The sequence below is a fragment of the Bos indicus x Bos taurus genome, chromosome 16 (genome assembly GCF_003369695.1).
Source record: "Bos indicus x Bos taurus breed Angus x Brahman F1 hybrid chromosome 16, Bos_hybrid_MaternalHap_v2.0, whole genome shotgun sequence".
In the NCBI taxonomy this organism is placed as follows: Eukaryota; Metazoa; Chordata; class Mammalia; order Artiodactyla; family Bovidae; genus Bos; species Bos indicus x Bos taurus.
Genome location: NC_040091.1, coordinates 34,093,933 through 34,118,771, shown reverse-complemented (window position 1 = coordinate 34,118,771; position 24,839 = coordinate 34,093,933). Strand labels below are relative to the sequence as shown.

General features: G+C 40.3%; 1 protein-coding gene across 2 annotated transcripts in view; it reads right to left on the bottom strand.

The window, feature by feature from the left end:
- Nucleotides 1-24,839, bottom strand: part of PLD5 (phospholipase D family member 5) — a 419,990-nt gene that overhangs the window by 72,099 nt on the left and 323,052 nt on the right. For both annotated transcript variants that reach the window (XM_027564717.1, XM_027564719.1), the window contains one exon: nucleotides 13,226-13,353. In XM_027564717.1, coding sequence (XP_027420518.1) covers nucleotides 13,226-13,353 — 128 coding nt within the window. The remainder of the gene's footprint in view (nucleotides 1-13,225; nucleotides 13,354-24,839) is intronic.

Below are 24,839 nucleotides of genomic sequence, written 5' to 3'. Positions count from 1 at the left end.
GAAGTTGGTTTATTTGTCAGATATAAAACCAGCTTTTCTGAATAAAATCCTTAGTTCTTCAAGCTTGTGTGTTAACTTGGCAAAAAACATATTCTGCCTCCTAAAGAGTGAGAAAGAGATGCTCTAGACCTGTGCAAGCAAGATGGTCACCCGTCAGACATGGTTATCGAGCACTTGAAATGTGACTAGTCTGAACTGAGCTGTGCTTGAGTGTGAAATGCCCACTAGATTTTGAAGTCTTGCTATCAGAAAAAGGTAAAATATCTCATCATTAAATGTATTATATTGATGACATGTTGAAATGATAATATTTAGGATACATGATATTATATAAAATATATGATTAAAATTAATTTGAGCTTTTTCCTAGTTACATTTTTATGTGGCTACCAGAAAATTTTAAATCACATATGTGGCTCATGAGTGGCTTCCAGTATATTTCAACTGGACGGCACTGCTTTAGAGGTTCAGACTACCCAGAGATGAGAGGTGCATGCTTAGAGGACTAACCCTCCAGCTGTTCTGAGGGGCTCATCTATCAGAAGTTTAAGCACATTTCTTGTGTCCTGAACAGGAAGCAGTGAATGGACAGTTTTCCTTTTTCCTAAAGGGAAAGTCATAGTCATCCTGAAGGCCGGCTGGGAGGTAGAGAGGCTGGCTAATGCCGATTGGTTCACGATACTGGAATTCTAGAATTTGTGTGTTATTTTCAATGATCAGTGTCTACTCCTATGGACAGTTCTCACTTGTCTGGACTGTCAGTGTTCTTCTCTGACATGTGACTTCTTACTGGATGTAGCTGGAAATTAATTAGACCCATGGTGAGCCTAAGAATAAATGGATTTTGAATAAGGCCCAACAAGGTGCTCCAATATGTAAAAGGCTATAGCTTTGGGGAGTTTTGCCTCTGCACAGTCTTTTTGCATCTTTTTTTGGTTCTTGGTTGTATTCCAGTTAGAGAAGCTGCTCTGCTTTCTCGATCTGCAGGATATCACTATAAATGTGGGACATCTGGACCACTATTCAGGCACAGGGAAAAGAGTGTTGCATGAACACCAGGAATTTGTGTTTCATTCCTAACTCTGATGTTACCCAAAGAAATAATTCCAGGACATTCTTCAATTTCCTGATTTGCAAATTTAGAGCTTATCTCTTATATTAATATCTAGAGCTTGTTTCATATATTAATACCTCACAGGGCTGCTGTGGGGATTAAATAAATCAATGTTCATGGGGAATTTCTAAAAAGAATCAAGTTCTTACTCAAAACTATGAACCTATTAGCATTTCTATATATTGTTTGGTTTATCTTAGTCTTGCTTTATTATAAAGCATGATTTCTTCTGCAGGCTTCTAAGAATGAAATTCAGACTGCTACTTCTACAATCAACATTCCAGCACCACAGGCCAAGTTAGAAGTAGATGAGTATTTTTAGGCAGTTCTTAAGGCCCAAATCGGAGAAGGCAATGGCACCCCACTCCAGTTCTCTTGCCTGGAAAATCCCATAGATGGAGGAGCCTGGTAGGCTGCAGTCCATGGGGTCCCGAATAGTCGGATACGACTGAGCGACTTCACTTTCACTTTTCACTTTCATGCACTGGAGAAGGAAATGGCAACCCACTCCAGTGTTCTTGCCTGGAGAATCCCAGGGACAGGGGCGCCTGGTGGGCTGCCGTCTATGGGGTCGCACAGAGTCGGACACGACTGAAGTGACTTAGCAGTAAGGTCCAAATACGGTATATTCAACCTTGACTAAAACAACACAGAAGCAATTTAGTAGATTGTGAGTGGAGGTTAAGAAGGTCATGTTACAATCGTACACGGCAATAGAGTTAATTTTCTATACACAGTTTGCTGAGACAATTAAGCTTCAGAAAGGGTTTTTAAAAAAAATGACAGTTAAATTTTGTTGAACTCAACACTAAAGGACTGAAGTGACAGCTAATTATAATAATAAATGCTTGAGCTGTAAACTTGAAGTATGCAGAATGATTTATGGGTACAAAAGTAGTATTTTAGCAAGTCACTGTATCAGGATAATACATTTCAATTTTTTTCTAATTAAAATATGAAAGCCATGAAGTAGGAAAAAATGGGGCAATAAAATTCACCTAAGTGAATCTTGGTTAATATATTTGTTAAATGAATTTCCTAGGTCTGACTGGGCTCTCAAAGAAATCCAGTGAAACATATTTAATAAACTTTTATTGAAGGAAACAAAATCTATATGTATATATTCAGCAAGCTTTGGCAAGTAGTTTACTTCAATATTAAAAAGAATGTAAAATAAAACTTCATGGTTAAAACTGGTATTTTTCTGCATATAAAAATAAATTTTCATAATGATAGCATATTCTTAACAATAATGAAGGTGATGTCAGAAATGTTACAAAATTGGTGTGGACCAGCTTTTGGTGGAAGTCACTGGTCTGTCACTAAGCCCAACATACAAACTGAGTATGTGTGACCAGGCTTTTGCTGTCAATCATTTCTCCTATAATTTTCAAGTTTTGATTCCAGTTCTCTCATATGATATGGCTATCTTACATGGTTAGTAAGCATACTCTAGTTTTTTAATTCATGCATTCATTTGATAAATTTTTTTTAAGCATCTAACATCCGGATGCTGGGATTTCAGGTAATAACCCACAGGCAGGTGACTCCCCATCCCAGTTCTCAATATAGGCAGCCAGACACCTGTTTGGGATTCTAAAACCAGCCTTTAGGGAAGCGGATGGTAGGAGTCATGGGATTAAGAAGGCTTTGTTCATCCCTGAGAGGCTGAATATACAAATGGACAATGGCCAGACCATATATAAAAATACAACTCTGACCCACTACCTTCAGCAACCAGCCCAGAGAGCCAAATAATAACCCCTTGCAGCAACTGCCCCCATAAAATGGGCAGCATTTGATTAATAACTACCAGCTACCCTCATTTTTCCTGGTTTCCAATTTAGAACCACAACATAAAGGTAAATATGTACCCCTAATCAATTACATAGGATGCTGTGCTTAGTCACTCAGTTGTGTGCGACTCTTTGTGATCCCATGGGCTGTAGGTCGCCGGGCTCCTCTGTCCATGGGGATTCTCCAGGCAAGAATACTGGAGGGGGTTGCCATGCCCTCCTCCAGGGGATCTTCCCAACCCAGGGATTGACCCCAGGTCTCCCACATTGCAGGCAGATTCTTTACCATCTGAGCCACTGGGGAAGCCCAAGAATACAGGAGTGGGTAGCCCATCCCTTCTCCAGAAGATCTTCCTGACCCAGGAATTGAACTGGGGTCTCCTGCATTGCAGGAGGATTCTTTACCAGCTGAGCTACCAGGGAAGCCCATTACATAGGATACCCTACTTTTTAGTTAATTCTCCTACAATTCCCCTATGCTAACAGCCTTCAATCACCTTCGTCCCATTTTCCACTACAAAGTTTTCCACTCCTTTGTCCGTCTTTGAGCCTCTGCCAAAGGCAAGTGGTAGTGGCTGATTATCTTATTCTCACTTGGGTGGTCTTCATTTATTTCCATGCCCCTGTTCACTTTCCTCTTGTGAGTATTATTCGAATGAACTTGCTGAAATCTCTTGAAGTCTTGTTTCTGAAAACTGAGACTTTAACTGTATCTCCCAGATTTGGGCTATTTTTAAATTTGGTCAGTTGCCTTCTAAGTATGACTGTTGATGATAACCTTGAACAGCATGGGATGTAGAATAAAGCTCTATGGTTAAGACATGTGAGATCTCCCCTCAGAGGGACACAGCCCCCAGCTCATGTCCCTTCTGGGCTGCTGCCCACCATGCTATACCTTTAACCAGGCCATGAGTTAGAGAGATTTACAAAATCTTTGCCAAAAATAGCAAATAAATGCCAGCACCTCTAACATTGCCTTGATTTACTGATCTAGATAACTTATCAAAGAAAGAAAAAGTTTCCTTGTCATCAGCTCTATTGGCTACAATTTACTGAGCAGCAGCTGGGCTGCAGGTCCAGTGCCAGGGTGTGAGATCCAATCTGATCTCTAACAACTGTAGGAGGTTGGTATCATTAATCAACAGTTGAGAGAAATTTAAGCTCAGGGAAATGAAAAAACACTTTCTTATGGTTATGTAATTATGAGAGATAGAAAAAAATTCAATTTTAGTTTTATCTGACTCCAACTATTATGCTATATTGCCAAGCAATGCTGTTAGTAACAAAAAACAAAAAATAATGAGGCCGGCAAAACATTAAATTCAGGTTTAGCTTCTATTTCATAAGTATAGGGCCCACGTGACTGCAAGCCAAAGTCTGCAGGGGAGGGCTACTTTTGAAGTTCCATATTGAATTTTGGGCATCATATTTTAAGAGGAAGTTTAACCAAATGGATTATATTTAGAAAAAACAAAAAAAGTGGCCAGGATAGAGATCGTAAGACATCTTATCTAAGGAGCCATTATGGATACCTAGGATTATCACATCACTTAGGACAGATTGAGGAGGTAAGTGTTGTTGGGACATATGAAGGAAAATATTTAGAAATAAATTTCACTTGAGAATGACCTACTAACTGAATTTCATCTTGGGAAAGGTGAACAGGAAAGAGCAAGTGATGTTCCTATTTACTTAATTGCACAAATTGAGAGTATTTTATAATAGTAAACTGGTTTTGTGAGAATGTATCTCAGGGGAGACTAGGAAAGAGGATTTCCTACTTATGCCTCTTTTGAACAATATTTCTGCCAAATTGTTACTTTGAAAATTGTAGAAAATAAGCATGGCTTTGTTACTGAAAATCTGTCTGCTAATACATTTCTTTTATATGAAATAGGGACGTCTAGCTCCTCATTTACTTTCGAATTCATATGCAAACAAAAAATGACCTTTTTGAGCAGCCCAGGTAATCTTCTGAATCAATACTGGAAGAATGAATCCTTTGTTTTCCTTCATTACATGTTGCCTAAGGAATATTAATTTTTTCTTTTTGCTATTGAATTGCTTTTTCCTTTGGTTAGTTTTCATTTTGGCTCTGGTATCTATTTCCTTGTATTACCAATGCCCACTTCAATAGGAGCTAAAACAGGTCTTTAGAAAATCATAAATTGTGAAAACGTTAGCTCAATGGTAGCACAGAACAGGGTGGCAGGATGTGATATAAAGCAGTGTCCTCCTCTTGCCCACTGGCACATCCACTCAGTCGTCAAAACTCCACCTCAGTGGTTTGTTCTTTTAATTGAAAGAAAAACGGACAAGAAGAGGGAATCAAAGACACTTTAAGTCTCAGCACCCTTCCTCATCGGTAACATCAGGCTGTGATTTCAATCCACAGAGACTAGGAGGAAGTGGCCAGCTTGGTGACGCAGAAGGAGTACAATTCTTGTCACCATTCTACAAAATGGTTATTGTCAGAAATAGGAACTGTGATGAAATCAGTAGCTTTAGGGGTCAATCAAGAAACTTATTATTCAGATGCCCAACTTGTTAGATAAAAAGCATCAGTACTGGCCAATTTCTTTACTGTTTCTCCAACTGCCCATTGGACATCAGAGCAGCCCCTACCCCCTGATATTCCACATTTCTGTTGATGGTATGGTCCTTCTCCTTGTTGTCCCAGGTCCATCCAGATGCTGGAACAATATCCATTATTCTCTCTGGCTTGTTCCTTATAACTGATAAGTCCCTGTGACACAGCTTTACCATGTCTTTTCATTGCAGTACTTTCTAGTTCTCATAGTCAGTCTGAAATCTGTACAGCAGGTCAGAAATTCAGGTAGGATTTCTGTGTTGCAGTTTTGAGATCAAATTCCTTCTGAAAACCTCAGTCTTCGCTCTTATGGTCTTCAGTTGACTGGATGAGGCCCTTCCACATAAGGGAGGATAATCTGTTTTACTCAGGTCTACTTATTTAAATGTTGTTGCTAAGCTGTGTCTGACTCTTTGCGATCTCATGGACTGCAGCATGCCAGGCTCCTCTGTCCTCCATTATCTCCTAGAGTTTGCTAAAATTCATGTCTTTTGAGTCAGTGATGTTATCTAACCATCACATCTTTTGCTATCCTCTTCTCTTCCTGCCCTCAGTCTTTCCCAGCATCGGGGTCTTTTCCAATGAGTCAGCTCTTTGCATCAGGTGGCCAAAATATTGGAACTTCAGCTTCAGCAACGGTCCTTCCAATGAATAATCAGGGTTTATTTCCTTTAGGATTGACTGGTTTGATCTCCTTGCAGTCCAAGGGACTCTCAAGAGTCTTCTCCAGTACGACAATTTGAAAGCATCAATTCTTCAGTGCTTAGCCTTCTTTATGATTCAAATCTCTCATCCGTACATGACTACTGGAAAAACCATAGTTTTGACTAGATGGATCTTTGTTGGCAAAGTGATGTCTAAAGGTTAATCACATCTAAAAAATACCTTCACAGCGACATCTAGACTGGTATTTGAATAAACAAATAGGCATGACAGCTTAGCCAAGTTGATATATAAAATTAACCTTCACACCATCATAATTCAGTCCTGCCACTTTCCCCTTTAATCTTGGCCACAGAGTCTCTATTCATGCTTTCCTCACTCCTCAGCTTGAGCACTTTCTCTAGGTTTGTTCCAGGGTTGTCAGGTCCTGGCCTATCACAGATCTTCAGTGTTTCTCCCATAGCTTGTAGGATTGAATCCACATCCTGCCCTGGGTTGTTTTGATTACCAACACAGTCAATGGAAGACCTCATCTTAGAGCTCCTATGTTCCCTGCTCCAACAGCTGGCTTGTTTTAAGATATACCTTTCAGGTCTTTTCAGAATAAAGATGGACTAAGATGGACAGAGGAGCCTGGCAGGCTACAGTCCTTGGGGTTGCAAAAGAGTCAGACACCACTTAGCGACTAAACAATAACAATAAGATTAAAATACACATTAACAGAGTCAAATAGGCCTATTCCTATTTGTTATAATTATATTTTAAAATGTTATATAAATATTTCCCCTATGCAGAATTGCCAGCTTCACATGAGCAAGGAACCCACTGAATCTTGCCTCCAGTTCCAGGCTGTAGTTCATTTCAGAGGGTATATTTGAAAAATTATAAAAGTAACTTTTACTAAAAATATAATTTTCACTTTTTCCTTTTCAGCTTCTTCTAGTTCAGCATCACGCCTCCAGAACCCTGTGGTTTGAAGACTTGTGCCCTTTTCCTTCTACTTCACACACTGGTTAGTCTTTTGTTTGTTTTGTTAGTGCTGCGTTTTTTGTTTCCTCCTTCGCGATTTTAGGAGCTCCCTTTTCCCTCCCACAGGACTCCCTGTGGCCACAGATTCTAGGGGAGCACCTTGAACCACTGCGGGAGAATATAGAAGCATACACACATTGACTTCTAGTCTTTGAAATTCAACTCAGATAATTAATTGAGTTTGCAGAACTTAAATACTGAATAACAGTAGGCATCATTCTGTGGCCATCATGTCATTATGGGTCTGCAATCAGAAGGATGTGAATGGAAAGACAAATATCACATGATGTTGCTTATATGTGGAATCCTAAAAAGGGTACAAATGAACTTATCTACAAAACAGAGTTACAGATGTAGAAAACACACTTATGGCTACCAGGGAAGTATGTTAGTTGCTCAGTTGTGTTTGACTCTACAGAAGGACTATAGCCCGCCAGCCTTCTCTGTCAATGGAATTTTTCAGAGAAGAACACTGGGATGGGTAGCCATTCCCTTCTCCAGGGGATCTTCCCAACCCAGGGATTGAACCCAGGTCTCCTGCATTGCAGTTAGATTCTTTACTGTCTGAGCCACCAGGAAAGTACCATGGTTACCAGGAGGTAAGGGATAAATTCAAGATTAGGATTGACATATACACACTACTATATGTAAAACAAATAACTAATAAGGACCTGTATAGCACAGAGAACTCTATTCAATATTTGGTAATGGCCTATGTGGGAAAAGAATCTAAAAACAATGTATTGATGAATATGTATAACTGATTACTTTGCTGCAAACCTGAAACTAACTCAACATTGTAAATCAACTATACTCCAATAAATTTTTTTTTTAAAGAAAGATGTGAATGAGTGAAGGTATCTAGATGAATAGCATTGTTAGCTATTCTTAAATTAAAAAGAGTTAGAGGAAATTTATTGTATAGCATGACAGAAAAATCCTGAAAGAAAATGATTTTTCATAATGTAATTTATTTTTAAAAATTATTAGCATGAAGTAAGAGAGAAGGGTTTGGAACTAGATTGCCTTGGTTTAAATTCTTGCTTTGCAGCTTCTTGGAAGGTGACTAATGTGTGTCTCAATTTCCTCCTTTGTAAAATAAAGTGATAATAGTAGTATTTAAAAGAAAGGGTTATTGTGAAAATTGAATGAGTTCATATTCTTTAATGCTTAGAAGAATGCCTAGCATAGAGAAAACCTGCAGTACACTGAAACTCTTATCATTAGTTTTATTATTTCTCTTAGTTACTATAGATTTAAAGCAGATTAAAAAGCAGAGACATCACTTTGCCAATAAAGGTCCATTAGTCAAAGCTATATTTTTCCAGTAGTCATGTACAGATGTGAGAGTTGGCCCATAAAGAAGACTGAGCACCGAAGAATTGAAGCTTTTGAACTGTGGTGCTAGAGAATTCTCTTGACAGTCCTTGGACTGCAAGAAAATCAAATCAGTCAACGCTAGAGGAAATCGGTCCTGAATATTGATTGGAAGGACTGATGCTAAAGCTGAAGCTCCAATCCTTTGGCCACCTGATGCGAATAGCCAACTCAATGGAAAAGACACTGATCCTGGGAAAGATTGAGGGCAGGAGGAGAAGGGGACGACAGAGGTTAAAATGGTTGGATGGCATCACCAACTCTATGGAAATGAGTTTGAGCACACTCTGGGAGATAGTGAAGGCCAAGGAAGCCTGGCATGTTGCAGTTCATGGATGAGGTCATAAGGAGTTGGATAGAACTTAGCAACTAAACAACAACACTATAGACTTAAAGGTAACAAACAACAACACTATAGACTTAAAGGTAATAATTGATAGTAATAATCTGATTTCACTAGAAAACTTCACAAACTATAAAGCTAATGGAATAGGTTGAGTTTGATACTTGGAAAATGTATTATAATTTTTCATGTAAATATTAGTCTCATACACATTTCTCAAATGAAAAAATCTGTTCTAACACATGAGCTCTGCTGTGCAATGTGTTATGTCTCATGAAGTAAACCAAGGAAAAAGCCCATATAATCAAGCACAGATGAAAGGAAAACATTTAAAATAGATGATACAAGTATAACAACATGATTTCAAATAGCAAAAACTAAGGGGAAAGGGTGGACAAAGAGACAACATGCGTGCCTATGTGTGGAGAGGAGGCAGAGAAATGGTGGCCGTTGATGTAAGAGAAGTAGGTTAGCAGCTGACATATAGACTGTTGTTGTTATTTAGTCACTAAGTTGTGTCTGACTCTTTGTGACCTCGTGGACTGTAGCCTGTCCGGTTCCTCTGTCCATGGGATTTCCCCAGGCAACAATACTGGAGTGAGTCGCCATTTCCTTCTCCAGAGGATCTTCCTGACCCAGGGATCAAACCCACATCTCCTATGTCTCTCACACTGGCAGGAAGATTCTTTACCACTGAGCTACCTGGGGAGCCCGAGATTATGAATTATAAAATGAGTTATTTTAAAATTCTTAAAATACATTTATTCCATACTTAAGAAATAGCACAATAATTCACTTATGTTTTTAAAAGTATAACTTTGTTGGTATATTTGAGCTAAAGGAAAGAAATCTAAGAAGTCCATTCAGTTTACTCTCCCTCTCATTCTGGGTTTAAGTGGTGGTGGTGGCTCAGTCACTAAGTCGTATCTGACTCTTGCAACCCCATGGACCCCCTGCCAGGCTCCTCCGTCCAGGGGATTCTCCAGGCAAGAATACTGGAGTGGGTTGCCATTTCCTTCTCCCTCTGAGAACAAACCAGGATGAAGTCAGAGGGACATCTCTTCTAGACAGACTGGAGGGCTCAGTGCCATGCAGTACCAACAGTGGAGATGTGATTCTCTGGTTCCTACTGAGAATGACATTAAGTGAAGCATAGGAGTTGGCTTGTCTTTAAGAAAGAAGCTTGATTAGTAATGATACAGAGAACCAGGTCCAGGTACTTGCCCACTTCTTCCTCTGGTCTTCTCTGTAACTTAAAGGAAACTAGCTATCACTTAGAAATGTGGAAATAAGGAAAATTCATAAAAGAGGTTCTGCTCTTCATATGAATAGGAAATAACTTGCACCTTATCTTCTCTCTGTATTTACCATGTTTAAAGTGGGGACATTTTCATATTTTATAATGATGATACATTTAAAAAGGAAATAATATCTAAATGACTACACAGAGAGTAAACATTTAAAAGATCAACTTAGTTTCCTACAAAGTAAACAACTAAAAGCAAAGACAAAGGAATAATCCTCAAGCAGAGAAACCAATGTTTGAATATATGTCTGTCTGTCTATATAAGGAAAGGAGTAGAAGGAAATATAGAAAATATAGATTACTTGCTCAAAAATTTGGAGAAAACTGTCATTAAACTTCAATAATTCAAACCTCATTCAAATGGAATTAATAGAACTTTAAACTCTATCAGTTAATTACAAAAAAATAAAATAAAATTTAGTGGTAGGAAAACATACTTTCCTAAAAAAAAAAAAAAGCAAATGATGCTCAAGTTAAAAACCACTTAGCAGGGGAGAGGAGTCAATATGGTGAAACAGGAGGATGTGGAGTTACGTCTTCCCACAAATGCATCAAGAATACACCAGGGTTTCTCTGGTGTCTCTGTGGTAAAGAACCCACTTGCCAGTGCAGGAGACATGGGTTAGATCCCGGATCCAGGAAGATCCCACATGCTGTGGCACAACTAAGCCTGTGTGCCCCAACTATCGAGCCTGTGCTCTAGAGCCTGGGGCCACAACTACTGAAGCCCATGTGCCCTAGGGCCCATGCTCCACAACAAGAGAAGCCGCTGCAATGAGTGGCCCATGCACTGCAACTGAATGAAGACCCAGCACAGCCAAAACTTAATTAATAAAAAAAGAATACATCTACTAACAGAACAGTTCTCAGAGCACTTGCTGAACACGAGCAGAGGACCTTGGGCACCTGAAACAAGAAGAAAAATCCCCACACAACCAGGTAGGACAAAAGGAAGGCAAATAGAAACGAGGAAATGGGATAAAGTCTTGCACCTCTGGAGGGGAGATGAAGGAAAGGAAAGGTTCCCGCAACTGGGGAAGCCCCCTCACCAGTGGGGACATCGACTAGGACGGAAAAGGAGCTTTGGGGGCTCAGAGGAGAGGGCGGCAACCCGTCTATGGCAGGCAGGACAGCATTAGACCTACATAGGTGGTAAGTGCCAGAGCCCTCTGGCCTCAGCCTGAGACGTGTGTTTGCTGGTGCAGAGGGAGGGTTGGGTGCTGGAATGTAGGGTTTGGAGCGCAGACCCAGTGAGGGGACAGCTGCTGGCTGTAAAGAGACAGCCTGAAGGAATGAGAGTAAGAAACTCCACAACTGGAAATGTTTGTGGAAGAAGCCTGGGCCACCAGAGGCACAGGGTGCCATTGTTGAATGGCCCTCAAGCAGTGGGGCCGCACTGCAGCCCCTTCCCCATGTGCTGCTCCCTGCCTCCATGGGCACTGGGAGGGGCACTCAGCTGAGTAGCTCACACAGTCCACCCATCGCTGCCTCTCTCTGCCCACCCGGGCAGGCATGTGTGTTCCAAGGCAGCCTTGGGAGTAGATGCTGGTGGAAGACACATGCAAAAGTGGGGCTGAAACCACAGCTGAGATCCAGGAGCCCTGTGACTAAGGAGGAAGAGCTGAAATCTCTCCATGGACTTACACCCCCACTGCTGACTTTGGAAACTCAGCAACTGTGAGATATTTGAACAGATAAATGCTCCCATAGCTGAGACAGGTATAGGTTTAGGGCCTATGGTCTTTGTGGGCATAGACATGTCAGTGTTCTCTGCTCAGACACTCAGTTATGTCTGACTTTCTGGGACCCTACTGGACCAGGCCAAAATCTAAGCTGCCTCCATAGCCCCCACAGTGGGTCCAGATGTGTGGTTACTGCAGTCCTGGGACCTGACCGGTGGATACACACAGACGGTCTGGTGAAAACAATGTCTGAGAGACACCAATGCCAATTGCCAGCATACCCACAGTTACAGTAGGGCCGAGAGCAGTGCCACCAACAGTGTGATTTGTGAGCCAGCAAGGGGTGTGAAAAGCAACACAACAGAGCACACCCACAGGTGAACAGCTCCAGAGGAGGAATACTCCGTGGCTTCCCTTCTAGGGGGAGTGTTGAATCCCACTGACCTCACATCACAGGTCAGAAACATGGCTAAGATACAGATCTGGAAGTCTCTACTCCAACCACTGGGGAGTCAACCCCACCTCAGTGACAATCACAGGGCAGAGAGGAGGCCCTGCTCAATACCCAGTGCAGACTCTGGTCACCACAACATCAATCCCACTGTTATCAAGGGGATAAAGATCAGCATACATGGAGAAAAGAGGCGACAGACATCCATTGTAAAAACAGCCATCACATAAAAAACAATCAAACCCATATAGGCTACACAGAGAAGGTACCATATAAAAATAGCCCTCTAAGAGAATCTAGTGCTATTGTTTAGTCACTAAGTCGTGATAACTCTTTGCGACCCCATGGACTGTAGCCCGCCAGGTTCAGCTGTCCATGGGATTCTTCCCCACCCTGGGATCAAACCCACATCTCCTGTGTCTCCTGTATTGGCAGGCAGATTCTTTACCACTGTACCATCATGGAAGTCCAGAGAGTCTGAGGGTCAAGCATCAGGAGGAAGAACCCCCAGAGGGAATGGCTACCCACTCCACTATTCTTGCCTGGAGAATCCCATGGACAGAGAAGCCTGGGGTCACAAAGAGTTGGACACGGCTGAGTGACTAAGCGCAGCATAGCACATGCTCTAAAGAATGTGGGAATAGCATCTGAGTTATAAAAGCACTGAAGCAATGGCAGTTCTTTTGGTGAAATGACTCTGACAAGCAAAGGTTTATTATTTTGCTTTAATTGAGGGTAAAACTACTAAAACTGTGCAGTTAAAAATAATAAATGCTGTAGGTTTAAATTCTCTCAATCACAGTAGAGGTGACTGAGGATTTTACGGAGGCGGTAGTTTTGATGCTGACAAAACTCTATATAATGAAAAGATTACCTGTCCCAGAGACCGCCAGTCCAAACCGGCACTGCCGATGTACACATGCTGTTTGTCCACGATCCAGAAGGAGGACTGCAGTCGGCCCTTGTTGTAGGCAGTCATGTTCATGTAGGTCACCTCAGCTCCTAGGAGTTTAAGGAAATCCCAGTCAGCCTCTGCGTCAAGGCCCTGAACATGCAGTCACCTACCCGCAGCAATACTCATCGTCTGCGTCCACCACAGCTGGCACTCAGGGAAGCCACATATTTACATTAGTTTAGTTCATAGAGGACTCCTGAGGAGCTACTTTATTCCCAAAAAGAATACAAAGGAATAAAAGAGAATAAGTTTTCCCTATGATATGACAAGATCATGGCTTCTCAAGTCAGATCTGACTCAGATCCCTGCTCCTTGATTTATCACTCAGATGGTGAGATAGGTGTGCCATGCTCTTCTTTTCTTTTACTTTTGGGATACATTTCATACAGTTTTGCAATCAGTAAAAAGGTTGGTCTTTCTTAATAATGGTTTTCCTCAACAAGGAACTGGCCTTCATTTTCTTTATTGATTTGTATATTGATTTATAATGTTGCATTAGTTTCAGCTGTACAGCAAAGTGATCCAGTCACACATACACACACACACACACACACACACACACACACACACACACACACAGAGTTGTATCTGACTCTTTGCGACCCCATGGAATATATAGTCCATGGAATTCTCCAGGCCAGAATACTGGAGTGGGTAGCCTTTTCCTTCTCCAGGAGATCTTCCTGACCCAGGGATTGAACCCAGGTCTCCCACATTACAGGTGGATTCTTTACCAGCTGAGCCACAAGGGAAGCCCAAGAATATTGGAGTGGGTAGCCTATCCCTTCTCCAGTGGATCTTCCCAACCCAGGAATCAAACTGGGTTTGATTTACTAACTGAGCTATCAGGGAAGGCCTCCACCCCTCCACCCATTCCCACCAAAACACACACATGGCTACATTTCAGGATACAGAAAGGAAGAGTGATTTACACTATAAACTTAACTTATAACTCTTGGGAAGATGTTAAGTATGCATCTGGGTTCTTGTGGCAGGAAGATAGAAAGAGAAACCAGGAAGCTGGGAGAGGATCTGAGGTGAAGAAAGCATCCAGGAAGACTTTCTCTGTGGGTGGAGCAAGCTCATTATCCCAGATAAGTACAGGCACATGTTCCTTAGCCTTCAGCTGTCCTGGAATAGTAACATCCCAGAGGACGAACAGTTGGGAAAGGCGGAATCTGAATGTCCAAAGTGGGGAGTTACCATGGCAATCATGGAGAGACCCAAATCTGCATGGAGGGTGTGATACCCCCAGAGGCAGTTGCCAGTGCTCCTAAGTGGATGAAGAGCAGCATTTGTCTCTGGAGAGTGTTAGTTTCCTAGGGCTGCCATGACAAAGTACCACAAACTGAGTGGCTTAAAACAACAGACATTTATTCTTCCTTAGTTCTGGAGATTAGAAGTTCAAGATGTCAGCAGGGCAGTGCTCCCTCTGAAACTGGTAGAGGAGAATCCTTTCTTGCTTCTTCCCAGCTGCTTGTGGTGGCCATCAATCTTTGGCATTCCTTGGCTTACAGATGCATCACCCCAATCTTCCCACCTCTGTTGCCACATGACATATTCTCCCTATGTGTCTCTGTCTTCTCTTCTTATAGTGACACCAATTATGCTGGATTAAGGGCCCACCCTGCTACAGCATGACCCTATCTTAATTAATTATATCTGCAAAACCCCTATTTCCAAATAAGTTCATAACTGGAGGTACAGGTACCTACAGGGGTAGGTCTTCAAGTTGTCTTTGGGCAGACACAACTCAATCCATAACAGAGATCTTGGCCAGTTTAAATGCCTGTGCCCTTCAATAGCACTAGACTGACTAGCACTAATGGAGCCATTTTCTCATCTCTGGAGGAAGAGCATCAAGGTGACCTTGGGTTTGCTTCAGAAAAAAGAATAAGAATAAAAAGAGTGGAGGACCATTTACAAGCCATCAAGGACAACATCAAGTGTGCTAACAGTCATACAAAAGGGCTCCCATAAGAGGAGAGAGAGAGAGAAAGGGGAAGAGAACATATTTGAAGACATAATAGCTGAAAACTTCCCTAACCTGGGGAAGGTAACAGATACCTAGGTCCAGGAAGCACAGAGAGTCCCAAATAGGATCAATGCTAAGAAGACCATACCAAGACAAGTTGTAATTAATATGTCAAAAGTTAAAGATAGAATATTAAAAGCAGCAAGGGAAAAGCAATGAGTTACCTACAAGGGAACTCCCATGAGGCTCTCAGCTGAATTTTCAGCAGAAATCTGCAGGCCAGAAGGGAACTGTACAATATATTTAAAGAGAAGAAAGAGGAAGAGCTACAACTAAGAGTACCAGACAAGGCTTTCATTCAGATTTGATGGAGAAATCAAAAGTTTTACAAACAAGCAAAAGCTAGCACCACTAAAGCAGCTTTAGAGTGAAATGTTAAAGGGCCCAGAACCATGAAAATTATGAAAGAAAAAAAAAACTTCATTGGTAAAGGCAAATATATAGTAAAAGTAGTAAATCAGCAGTGTATAAAGGCAGTAGGAAGGATAAAAGACAAAAGCAGGGAGAACTGGATGAAGGCAACTGAAAGGCACAAAGTTCCATTTATAAGATAAAGAAGCACTATCATGTACAACATAATGAATATGAGTAACAATACTGTATGTTAGCGGTGAAAGTTTTAAAAAGAGTAAATCCTTAGAGTTTTCATCACAATTTTTTTCTATTTATTTAATTTTGTTTCTATATGAGATGATAGACATTTAGTAAACTTACTGTGACATGCAACAACAGACTGGTTCCAAATAGGAAAAGGAGTTCATCAAGGCTGTACATTGTCACCCTGTTTATATGCAGAGTACATCATGAGAAATGCTGGACTGGAAGAAACACAAGCTGGAATCAAGATTGCTGGGAGAAATATCAATAACCTCAGATACGCAGATGACACCACCCTTATGGCAGAAAGTGCAGAGGAACTCAAAAGCCTCTTGATGAAAGTGAAAGTGGAGAGTGAAAAAGTTGGCTTAAAGCTCAACATTCAGAAAACGAAGATCATGGCATCCGGTCCCATCACTTCATGGGAAATAGATGGGGAAACAGTGTCAGACTTTATTTTTCTGGGCTCCAAAATCACTGCAGATGGTGACTGCAGCCATGAAATTAAAAGATGTTTACTCTTTGGAAGGAAAGTTATGACCAACCTAGATAGCATATTCAAAAACAGAGACATTACTTTGCCAATAAAGGTTCGTCTAGTCAAGGCTATGGTTTTTCCTGTGGTCATGTATGGATGTGAGAGTTGAACTGTGAAGAAGGCTGAGCACCAAAGAATTGATGCTTTTGAACTGTGGTGTTAGAGAAGACTCTTGAGAGTCCCTTGGACTGCAAGGACATCCAACCAGTCCATTCTGAAGGAGATCAGCCCTGGGATTTCTTTGGAAGGAATGATGCTAAAGCTGAAACTCCAGTACTTTGGCCACCTCATGTGAAGAGTTGACTCATTGGAAAAGACTCTGATGCTGGGAGGGATTGGGAGCAAGAGGAGAAGGGGACGACAGAGGATGAGATGGCTAGATGGCATCACTGACTCGATGGACGTGAGTCTCAGTGAACTCCAGGAGTTGGTGATGGACAGGGAGGCCTGGTGTGCTGCGATTCATGGGGTCGCAGAGTCAGACACGACTGAGCGACTGATCTGATCTGATCTGATGAACATTTCATGATGTACATAAGTCAAATCCACCTTAAACATATAGTACTTTATGTCAATATGTCAATAAAAATGGAAGAAATAAAAACAAATTCAAGAATATCAAATAAAGTGTAAAATTTTAAATGATCAGTATCTGCTTCATCCCTGCTGTTCAGATGGCAAGGGGGGTACTGAATATCTGAAAGATCAAAAAGGTGTGACCCCGTCACTCTGCTAAGGAGCCCCAAGTGAAGGCTGAGAGCTTGGAAGACAGTGATGGCTCTGCTAAGCCCACAGCTACAAGGCCAATGGAGCTGTGTGTAGAGATCAAGCAATATATGATAACAGTAACTCCCCACTTACTAAACAGCTCTTTGTGAATAGGGTCGAGACAGCTGTTACAACACATGGTATATCATTTTTCTCCCTCCAAATGACTGGACTTGGTGTAAGAAAACCCACTGAAAATATTTGATGATAGATCTGGAAAACTATTTGTCTACATATGGTTTTGAAATATCACTTTTTTATTAAGAACTATTTCTTTTTTCTATCTAAATCTAATTCCCGTCTATTTCTGAAGATACATGCTTTAATTTGTACCTTAATTTAGATATTATATTTATATAATTTATATATTTACAAATATATAGTTATATTCAACTCAGAAAACTAAGATCATGGCATCCAGTCCCATCACTTCATGACAAATAGATGGGGAAACAGTGGAAGACTTTATTTTTGGGGGCTCCAAAATCACTGCAGATAGTCACTGCAGCCATGAAATTAAAAGACGTTTGCTCCTTGGAAGAAAATTTATGACCAACCTAGACGACACATTAAAAAGCAGAGACATTATTTTGCCAATAAATGTCTGTCTAGTCAAGGCTATGGTTTTTCCAGTAGTCATGTATGGATATGAGAGTTGGACTATAAAGAAAGCTGAGCACAGAAGAATTGATGCTTTTGAACTGGTGTTGGAGAAGACCCTTGAGAGTCCCTTGGACTGCGAGGAGATCCAACCAGTCCAACCAGTCCTGAATAGTCATTGGAAGGACTGACTTTGAAGCTGAAACTCTAAAACTTTGGCCACCTGATGTGAAGAACTGACTCACTTGAAAAGACCCTGATGCTGGGAAAGATTGAGGGTGGGAGGAGAAGGGGACAACACAGGATGAGATGGTTGGATGGCATCACTGACTCAATGGGCATGAGTTTGAGTAAGCTCCAGGAGTTGGTGGTGAACAGAGAGGCCTGGGTGCTGCAGTCCATGGGGTTGCAAAGAATCGGACAATACTGAGTGACTGAACTGAACTGAACTGACTGAACTGTTCCTCATTTTATTATGAACATATTATTCAATATTTTACTTACAAGAATTTATTTTACATGTACTTCTAAACTATCTTTTTTATTGGTTATGGAAATTGTCCTCATCCTACTGTTTTTTTTGGGCTTCCCTGGTGGCTCAATGGTAAAGAATCTGCCTGCCAAGCAAGAGACATCTCTGGGTCAGGAAGATCCCTGGAGAAGGGCGTGGCTACCCACTCCAGTATTCTTGTCTGGAGGATCCCATGGATAGAGAAGCCTAGTGGGCTACAGCCCATAGACTTGCAAAGAGACAGACATGACTGAAGTGACTGAGCATGCACATATCTTCTTTATATCTAGCATTTCTCTCTCTCTTTCTGTCTCTTTCATGAAAGGGAAACAAAATCTTCACAGGATATGTCTTTAGTTGATGCTACATGTGGTTGAGAGGTGCATCCTTTCTTCTTGGCCAATACCCTCTTCCTAGAGTGCTAAGTGCACCCACATGATGCAAAATGGAAAGGTCTAGGTACCGTGTAAACCAGTTTAGTCTCTATTTTGCCACAGCTGGTTGAACCAAATGCAGACACCTGAACTATGATGACCAATAAGATTTCTTCTTTTGAGAATCCAATATTGAGTCACAAAAATCAAAACAAAGAAGCTATGCTGGAGTCATGAACAGATAGAGGATGCCATGACTGTTCAATTCCACATAAATGAAGGGTAGGAGAAGGCAAGCTTCAGAGAGAGTGTGAAAGAACCAGGTACATGGGGAAAAGAGATAAAAAGACAATGTGCTCCCAGGAGAGAAAAATGGAGAGGGGGCGCAGTCTTTGCCAGCCCTGTATCCTCAGACCAGTTAAGATTCAGACCTTGAGTTTCTCTAAATCTTTAGAATAAATTAATTGTTATTTAAACTGGGTTTGGAGGGGTTATGTTTCTTTACTAACTTATTCTTATGGTATGAATCAGATAAAACTGTACTTTATTTTGTGCACACAGAAGTCCTACAACCTCTATATGTACATTTTTAATATTAGACTAAAAATATTCAGTTCTGGGCTAAAAATCATGCAATTTTTAGCAACGAGCCAGTTGCACAAATTGCATGATTAAATATTTCATATTTAAAATAAACATCCTGTCAAAATACTCTTCATGATGACACAAAAGGAAATATGTTAGTACATTGTGATTACAAGTAGAAAATAAAGCTCTATGCTCCCTTTGGTGATCATGAAAGAAAATCAAACGAAGCTATCTCTAAGTTTACTTCTAGAAAGTCACCTGAAAGCATATTACTAGAGCTTTAGTAAATTTTATGATATATCATTTATACATTCAAGAGAAAATATGTAACTTATAAGAAAATTATGTAGCTCCATTACAAATGGACATTGGTGAATCCCCCTTCTTATTAAAAATAAAAACTAAAAGTTTATCAATCTGATTAAAGCAGTGCTTCCCACTCAGTGATGATTCTGATCGCTTTCCTCCATGAAACCTGTGGCAATAACTGGAGACATTTTGGGTTGTCAAAATTGGTTAGAGGAACACTTTTAACTTCCAGTGGGGAGAGTTCAGAGATGTGGCTAAATACCTGGCAATACACTAGACAGTCTCCCAAAACAAAGACTTATCCTGCCAAAATATGGACAGTCTCACAAGTGAGATATCCTGCATAAAGCTGTTTGTGTGTTTATGCTTGAACCCATATCCCCACCAGTTTTCTCTGATACAACTATGATTCTGAGTTTAGTGTGTACTGTTGTCTGATTTTTAAATATTTTATCCCATGTTAATGCATCCCTAATAGCATTATAAAAATGAGTTTATCACCAGTTTTTGAACACTGATAGTTAATGAACCTTAAGCATATATCAAAGGGAAATGTATCAGTATTAGTAATTACAGATTTCTGGAAAGGCTTATAGATATTTCCTGAAAGCAAAGTTTGCAGCAGAAATCTATCTTACCAATCAAGTGTCTCTTCTTCTGAATGTATTGATTTGTGTGAGCAATGAAAAAGGTCATAGCCTATTCTTGGGAGCTTTAATAAAACCAGCACAGTTTAATCAATTTAGTCAGCAACATTTTGGAATCCATTGGCCTGAAGGTTAAAGGGAACACCGAAGGGTAAAAATCACCAGTCATGACGTATTTGTTTTCAAATCATTCAGTGAGTGATATTTGAAAAATTTTTTAGACAATCAGCTATATGTTTCAGTCATGGAAAAAGTGAATCTTAAGTGCACATTTCAGTTTAGTTCTAACATATCTATTCAAATACTGTCAAAACTATGTTGTAGATAGTTGTCTTTGATACTTTGCTTTTAGTCTACAGATCTGGGCTCACAGGGACCATTTCCAGGGAAATGCCATGCTTTGTTATTGCCTCATAGTTCAACAGTTATGCTATCTATAGGAATGCTTGATTTAAGAAACCATTAGGCTTTAAAATAAAATTATATTTAAAAACAAAATTTGCTTATAGTAAATGCTGGAGAGGGTGTAGAGAAAAAGGAACGCTCCTACGCTGATGGTGGGAATGAAAACTGGCACATTCACTGTGGAGAACAGTATAGAGGTTTCTTAAAAAACTAAAAATAGAGTTACCAGATGATCCTGCAATCCCATTTCTGGGCATATATCTGGAAGAAACTCTAATTCGAAAAGGTATGTACCCCTATGTTCACAGCAGCCCTATTTACAAAAGCCAAGTCATGGAAGCAACATGAAAAGCCATCAACAAATAAATGAATAAAGAAGATATGGTATATATACACAATAGAATATTAATCAGCCTTACAAAAGAATGAAATAATGACATTTGCAGTAACATGGATGGACCTAGAGATTACCATATTAAGTGAAGTAAACCAAAGAAAAATATCATATATTACTTATATGTGGAATCTTAAAAAATGATGGAAATGAATTTGTTCACAAGACAGAAATAAACTCACAGACACAGAAAACAAACCTATGGTTACCCAAGGGGATACCTGGGGATGTGGGAAATAAATTAGGAATTTGGGATTAACATACACACACTGCTGCTGCTGCTGCTGCTAAGTCGCTCAGTCGTGTCCGACTCTGTGTGACCCCATAGACGGCAGCCCACTAGGCTCCTCTGTCCCTGGGATTCTCCAGGCAAGAATACTGGAGTGGGTTGCCATTTCCTTCTCCAATGCATGAAAGTAAAAAGTGAAAGTGAAGTCACTTAGTCGTGTCTGACTCTTATCGACCCCATGGACTGCAGCCTACCAGGCTCCTCCGTCCATGGGATTTTCCAGGCAACAGTAATGGAGTGGGGTGCCATTGCCTTCTCTGATACACACACTGTTATATGTTAATTCCAAATTTAAACAACAAGGATCTACTGTAAAGCATAGAGAGCTATATTCAATAATTTTATAAAGACCTATAATGCAAAAGAATCTGAAAAAGAATATATATAAATTGAAATGTATAGTTAATTTACAATGTTATGATATATAAATATATATATATATATAACATTTTGCTGTACACCCAAAACTAACAACACCGCAAATTAACTATAGTTTTTTAAATGCTTAAAAATAAAAAAATCATTGCCAAGAAAAAAATTAAATTTTTATTAAATTATACATAATAAACTATACAAAAAATTCCATATTCAAATCAGATAGGTGAAACATGATCTAAAATGGCTCATCAGTTGTAATAAAACATGATAAGTTCTGGGGTATTGGTGGCCAGAGCTCATACTTATTCTTACCTCTCTCTTCCTCCTCCCTCCTGGAGTCGCACAACTATTTACCTAGGTAACAAGACGGGAGCAGAGAATGAAGAGCCCTCCTGAGGCTTCTGTCTCAGTGCCAGAGCTCACTGGAACAAGGCGTCCTGCCAGAGCCCAGTGCTGCTGCAATGCCAGGGAGGATGGGGACCCAGAAGCATCATAGGTTTACTTTCTTGGCAAAGCCCACTCACTCTACCTTACCATTTGCTGTCCCAGTAGTCACAGAAGACTGCACAGCCAAATCTGCCAGGTTTCTAAGGTAGCAAGCCTGCCTACATTGAACACGGCAGTTCACCCAACACAAATCAACAGCCTAGAGGAGACAAGTCAAGTAGGAAAAGCATACGGCTACTGCTGAGGCAAATCAAATAGAGGAAACAGGAATTCTTAAGGACATTTGAGAAGATATTCCAAAAGAGTAATCTAAGAACAAGTTGTTCATAGGAATTCAGTTCAGTTCAGTTCAGTCGCTCAGTCGTGTCTGACTCTTTGCGACCCTATGAATCACAGCATGCCAGGCCTCCCGGTCCATCACCAACTCCCAGAGTTCACTCAAACTCATGTGCATCGAGTCGGTGATGCCATCCAGCCATCTCATCCTCTGTCGTCCCCTTTTCCTCCTGCCCCCAATCCCTCCCAGCATCAGAGTCTTTTCCAATGAGTCAACTCTTCGCATGAGGTGGCCAAAGTACTGGAGTTTCAGCTTTAGCATCAGTCCTTCCAATGAACATCCAGGACTGATCTCCTTTAGGATGGACTGGTTGGAGCTCCTTGCAGTCCAAGGGACTCTCAAGAGTCTTCTCCAACACCACAGTTCAAAAGCATCAATTCTTCAGTGCTCTGCTTTCTTTATAGTTCAACTCTCACATCCATACATGACCACTGCAAAAACCATAGCCTTGACTAGATGGACCTTTGTTGGCAAAATAATATCTCTGCTTTTGAATATGCTATCTAGGTTGGTCATAACTTTCCTTCCAAGGAGTAAGCGTCTTTTAATTTCATGGCTGCAGTCACCATCTGCAGTGATGTTGGAGCCCAAAAAATAAAGTCTGACACTGTTTCCACTGTTTCCCCATCTATTTCCCATGAAGTGATGGGACCAGATGCCATGATCTTAATTTTCTGAATGCTGAGTGTTAAGCCAACTTTTTCACTCTCCTCTTTGACTTTCATCAAGAGGCTTTTTAGTTCCTCTTCACTTTCTGCCAATATGCATATCTGAGGTTACTGATATTTCTCCCAGCAATCTTGAATCCAGCTTGTGCTTCTTCCAGCCCAGCATTTCTCATGATGTACTCGGCATATAAGTTAAATAAGCAGGGTGACAATATACAGCCTTGACGTACTCCTTTTCCTATTTGGAACCAGTCTGTTGTTCCATGTCCAGTTCTAACTGTTGCTTCCTGACCTGCATATAGGTTTCTCAAGAGGCAGGTCAGGTGGTCTGGTATCCCCATCTGTTTCTTAATTTCATAGGAATTAAGAGGATCCAAAAACAAATTCAATCAAGTCAACTTAATATAAGACAAGCACTGCCAACAAGCAAAATAGTGATCCAGAAGTTCAAATTCAATGTGATTTACAACACACAATGAACCTTAAGGAATGGAAATGACCATTGAAAAGCTGATGCACAAAGGATACATTAGGGAAACTAGTAACTCAAGGTCTTCGAGTGAGAAAAAAAGGTCTGCTTAAAAGAAGAAAGAAAGGTTGATAAATGTGACTTTTAAAAGTATGCAATTAAAGGATTTGAAAAATCTATTTATGTGTTCCAGAGAGAACCAAAATCAGAGGGAAAGAAATTATAAAAGATGCTAGTAGCATCTCCTAGTTGTAACTACCAAAAATGTCTCCAGACATTGCCTCAAAACCTGTCTCCTGGTTGCAGACAAAATCTCCCCTGGAGGAGAACCAGTATCATAGGTGCAGGGCAGGAAGGTATTTATTGAGTCATTCTTATAACTTTTCTGTGAATTTGAATTCTTTTCCAAATAAAATTTTAAAAATAAATTATAAAGAAAATTTCTAAGAACTGAGGACATAAGTTTCTCAAATATAAAAGCCTCCACAAGAATATACAATGGAGAAAAGACAATCTCTTTAACAAGTGGTGCTGGGAAAACTGATCAACCGCCTGTAAAAGAATGAAACTAGAACACTTTCTAACTCCATACACAGAAATAAACTCAAAATGGATTAAAGATATAAATGTAAGACCAGAAACTATAAAGCTTCTAGAGGAGAACATAGGCAAAACACTCTCTGACATAAATCACAGCAGGATCCTCTATGACCCACCTCCCAGAGTAATGGAAATAAAAGCAGAAATAAACAAATAGGACCTAATTAACCTTAAAAGCTTCTGCACAACAAAGGAAACTATAAGCAAGGTGAAAAAACAGCCTTCAGAATGGGAGAAAATAATAGCAAATAAAGCAACTGACAAAGAATTAATCTCAAAAATATACGAACAACTCATGCAGCTCAATACCAGAAAAATAAATGACCCAATCAAAAAATGGACCAAAGAACTAAACAGACATTTCTCCAAAGAAGACATACAGATGGCTAACAGACACATGAAAAGATGCTCAACATCACTCGTTATCAGAGAAATGCAAATCAAAACCACAATGAGGTACCACCTCACGCCAGTCAGAATGGCTGCTATCAAAAAGTCTACAAACAATAAATGCTGGAGAGGGTGTGGAGAAAAGAGAACCCTCTTACACTGTTGGTGGGAAGGCAAACTAGTACAGCC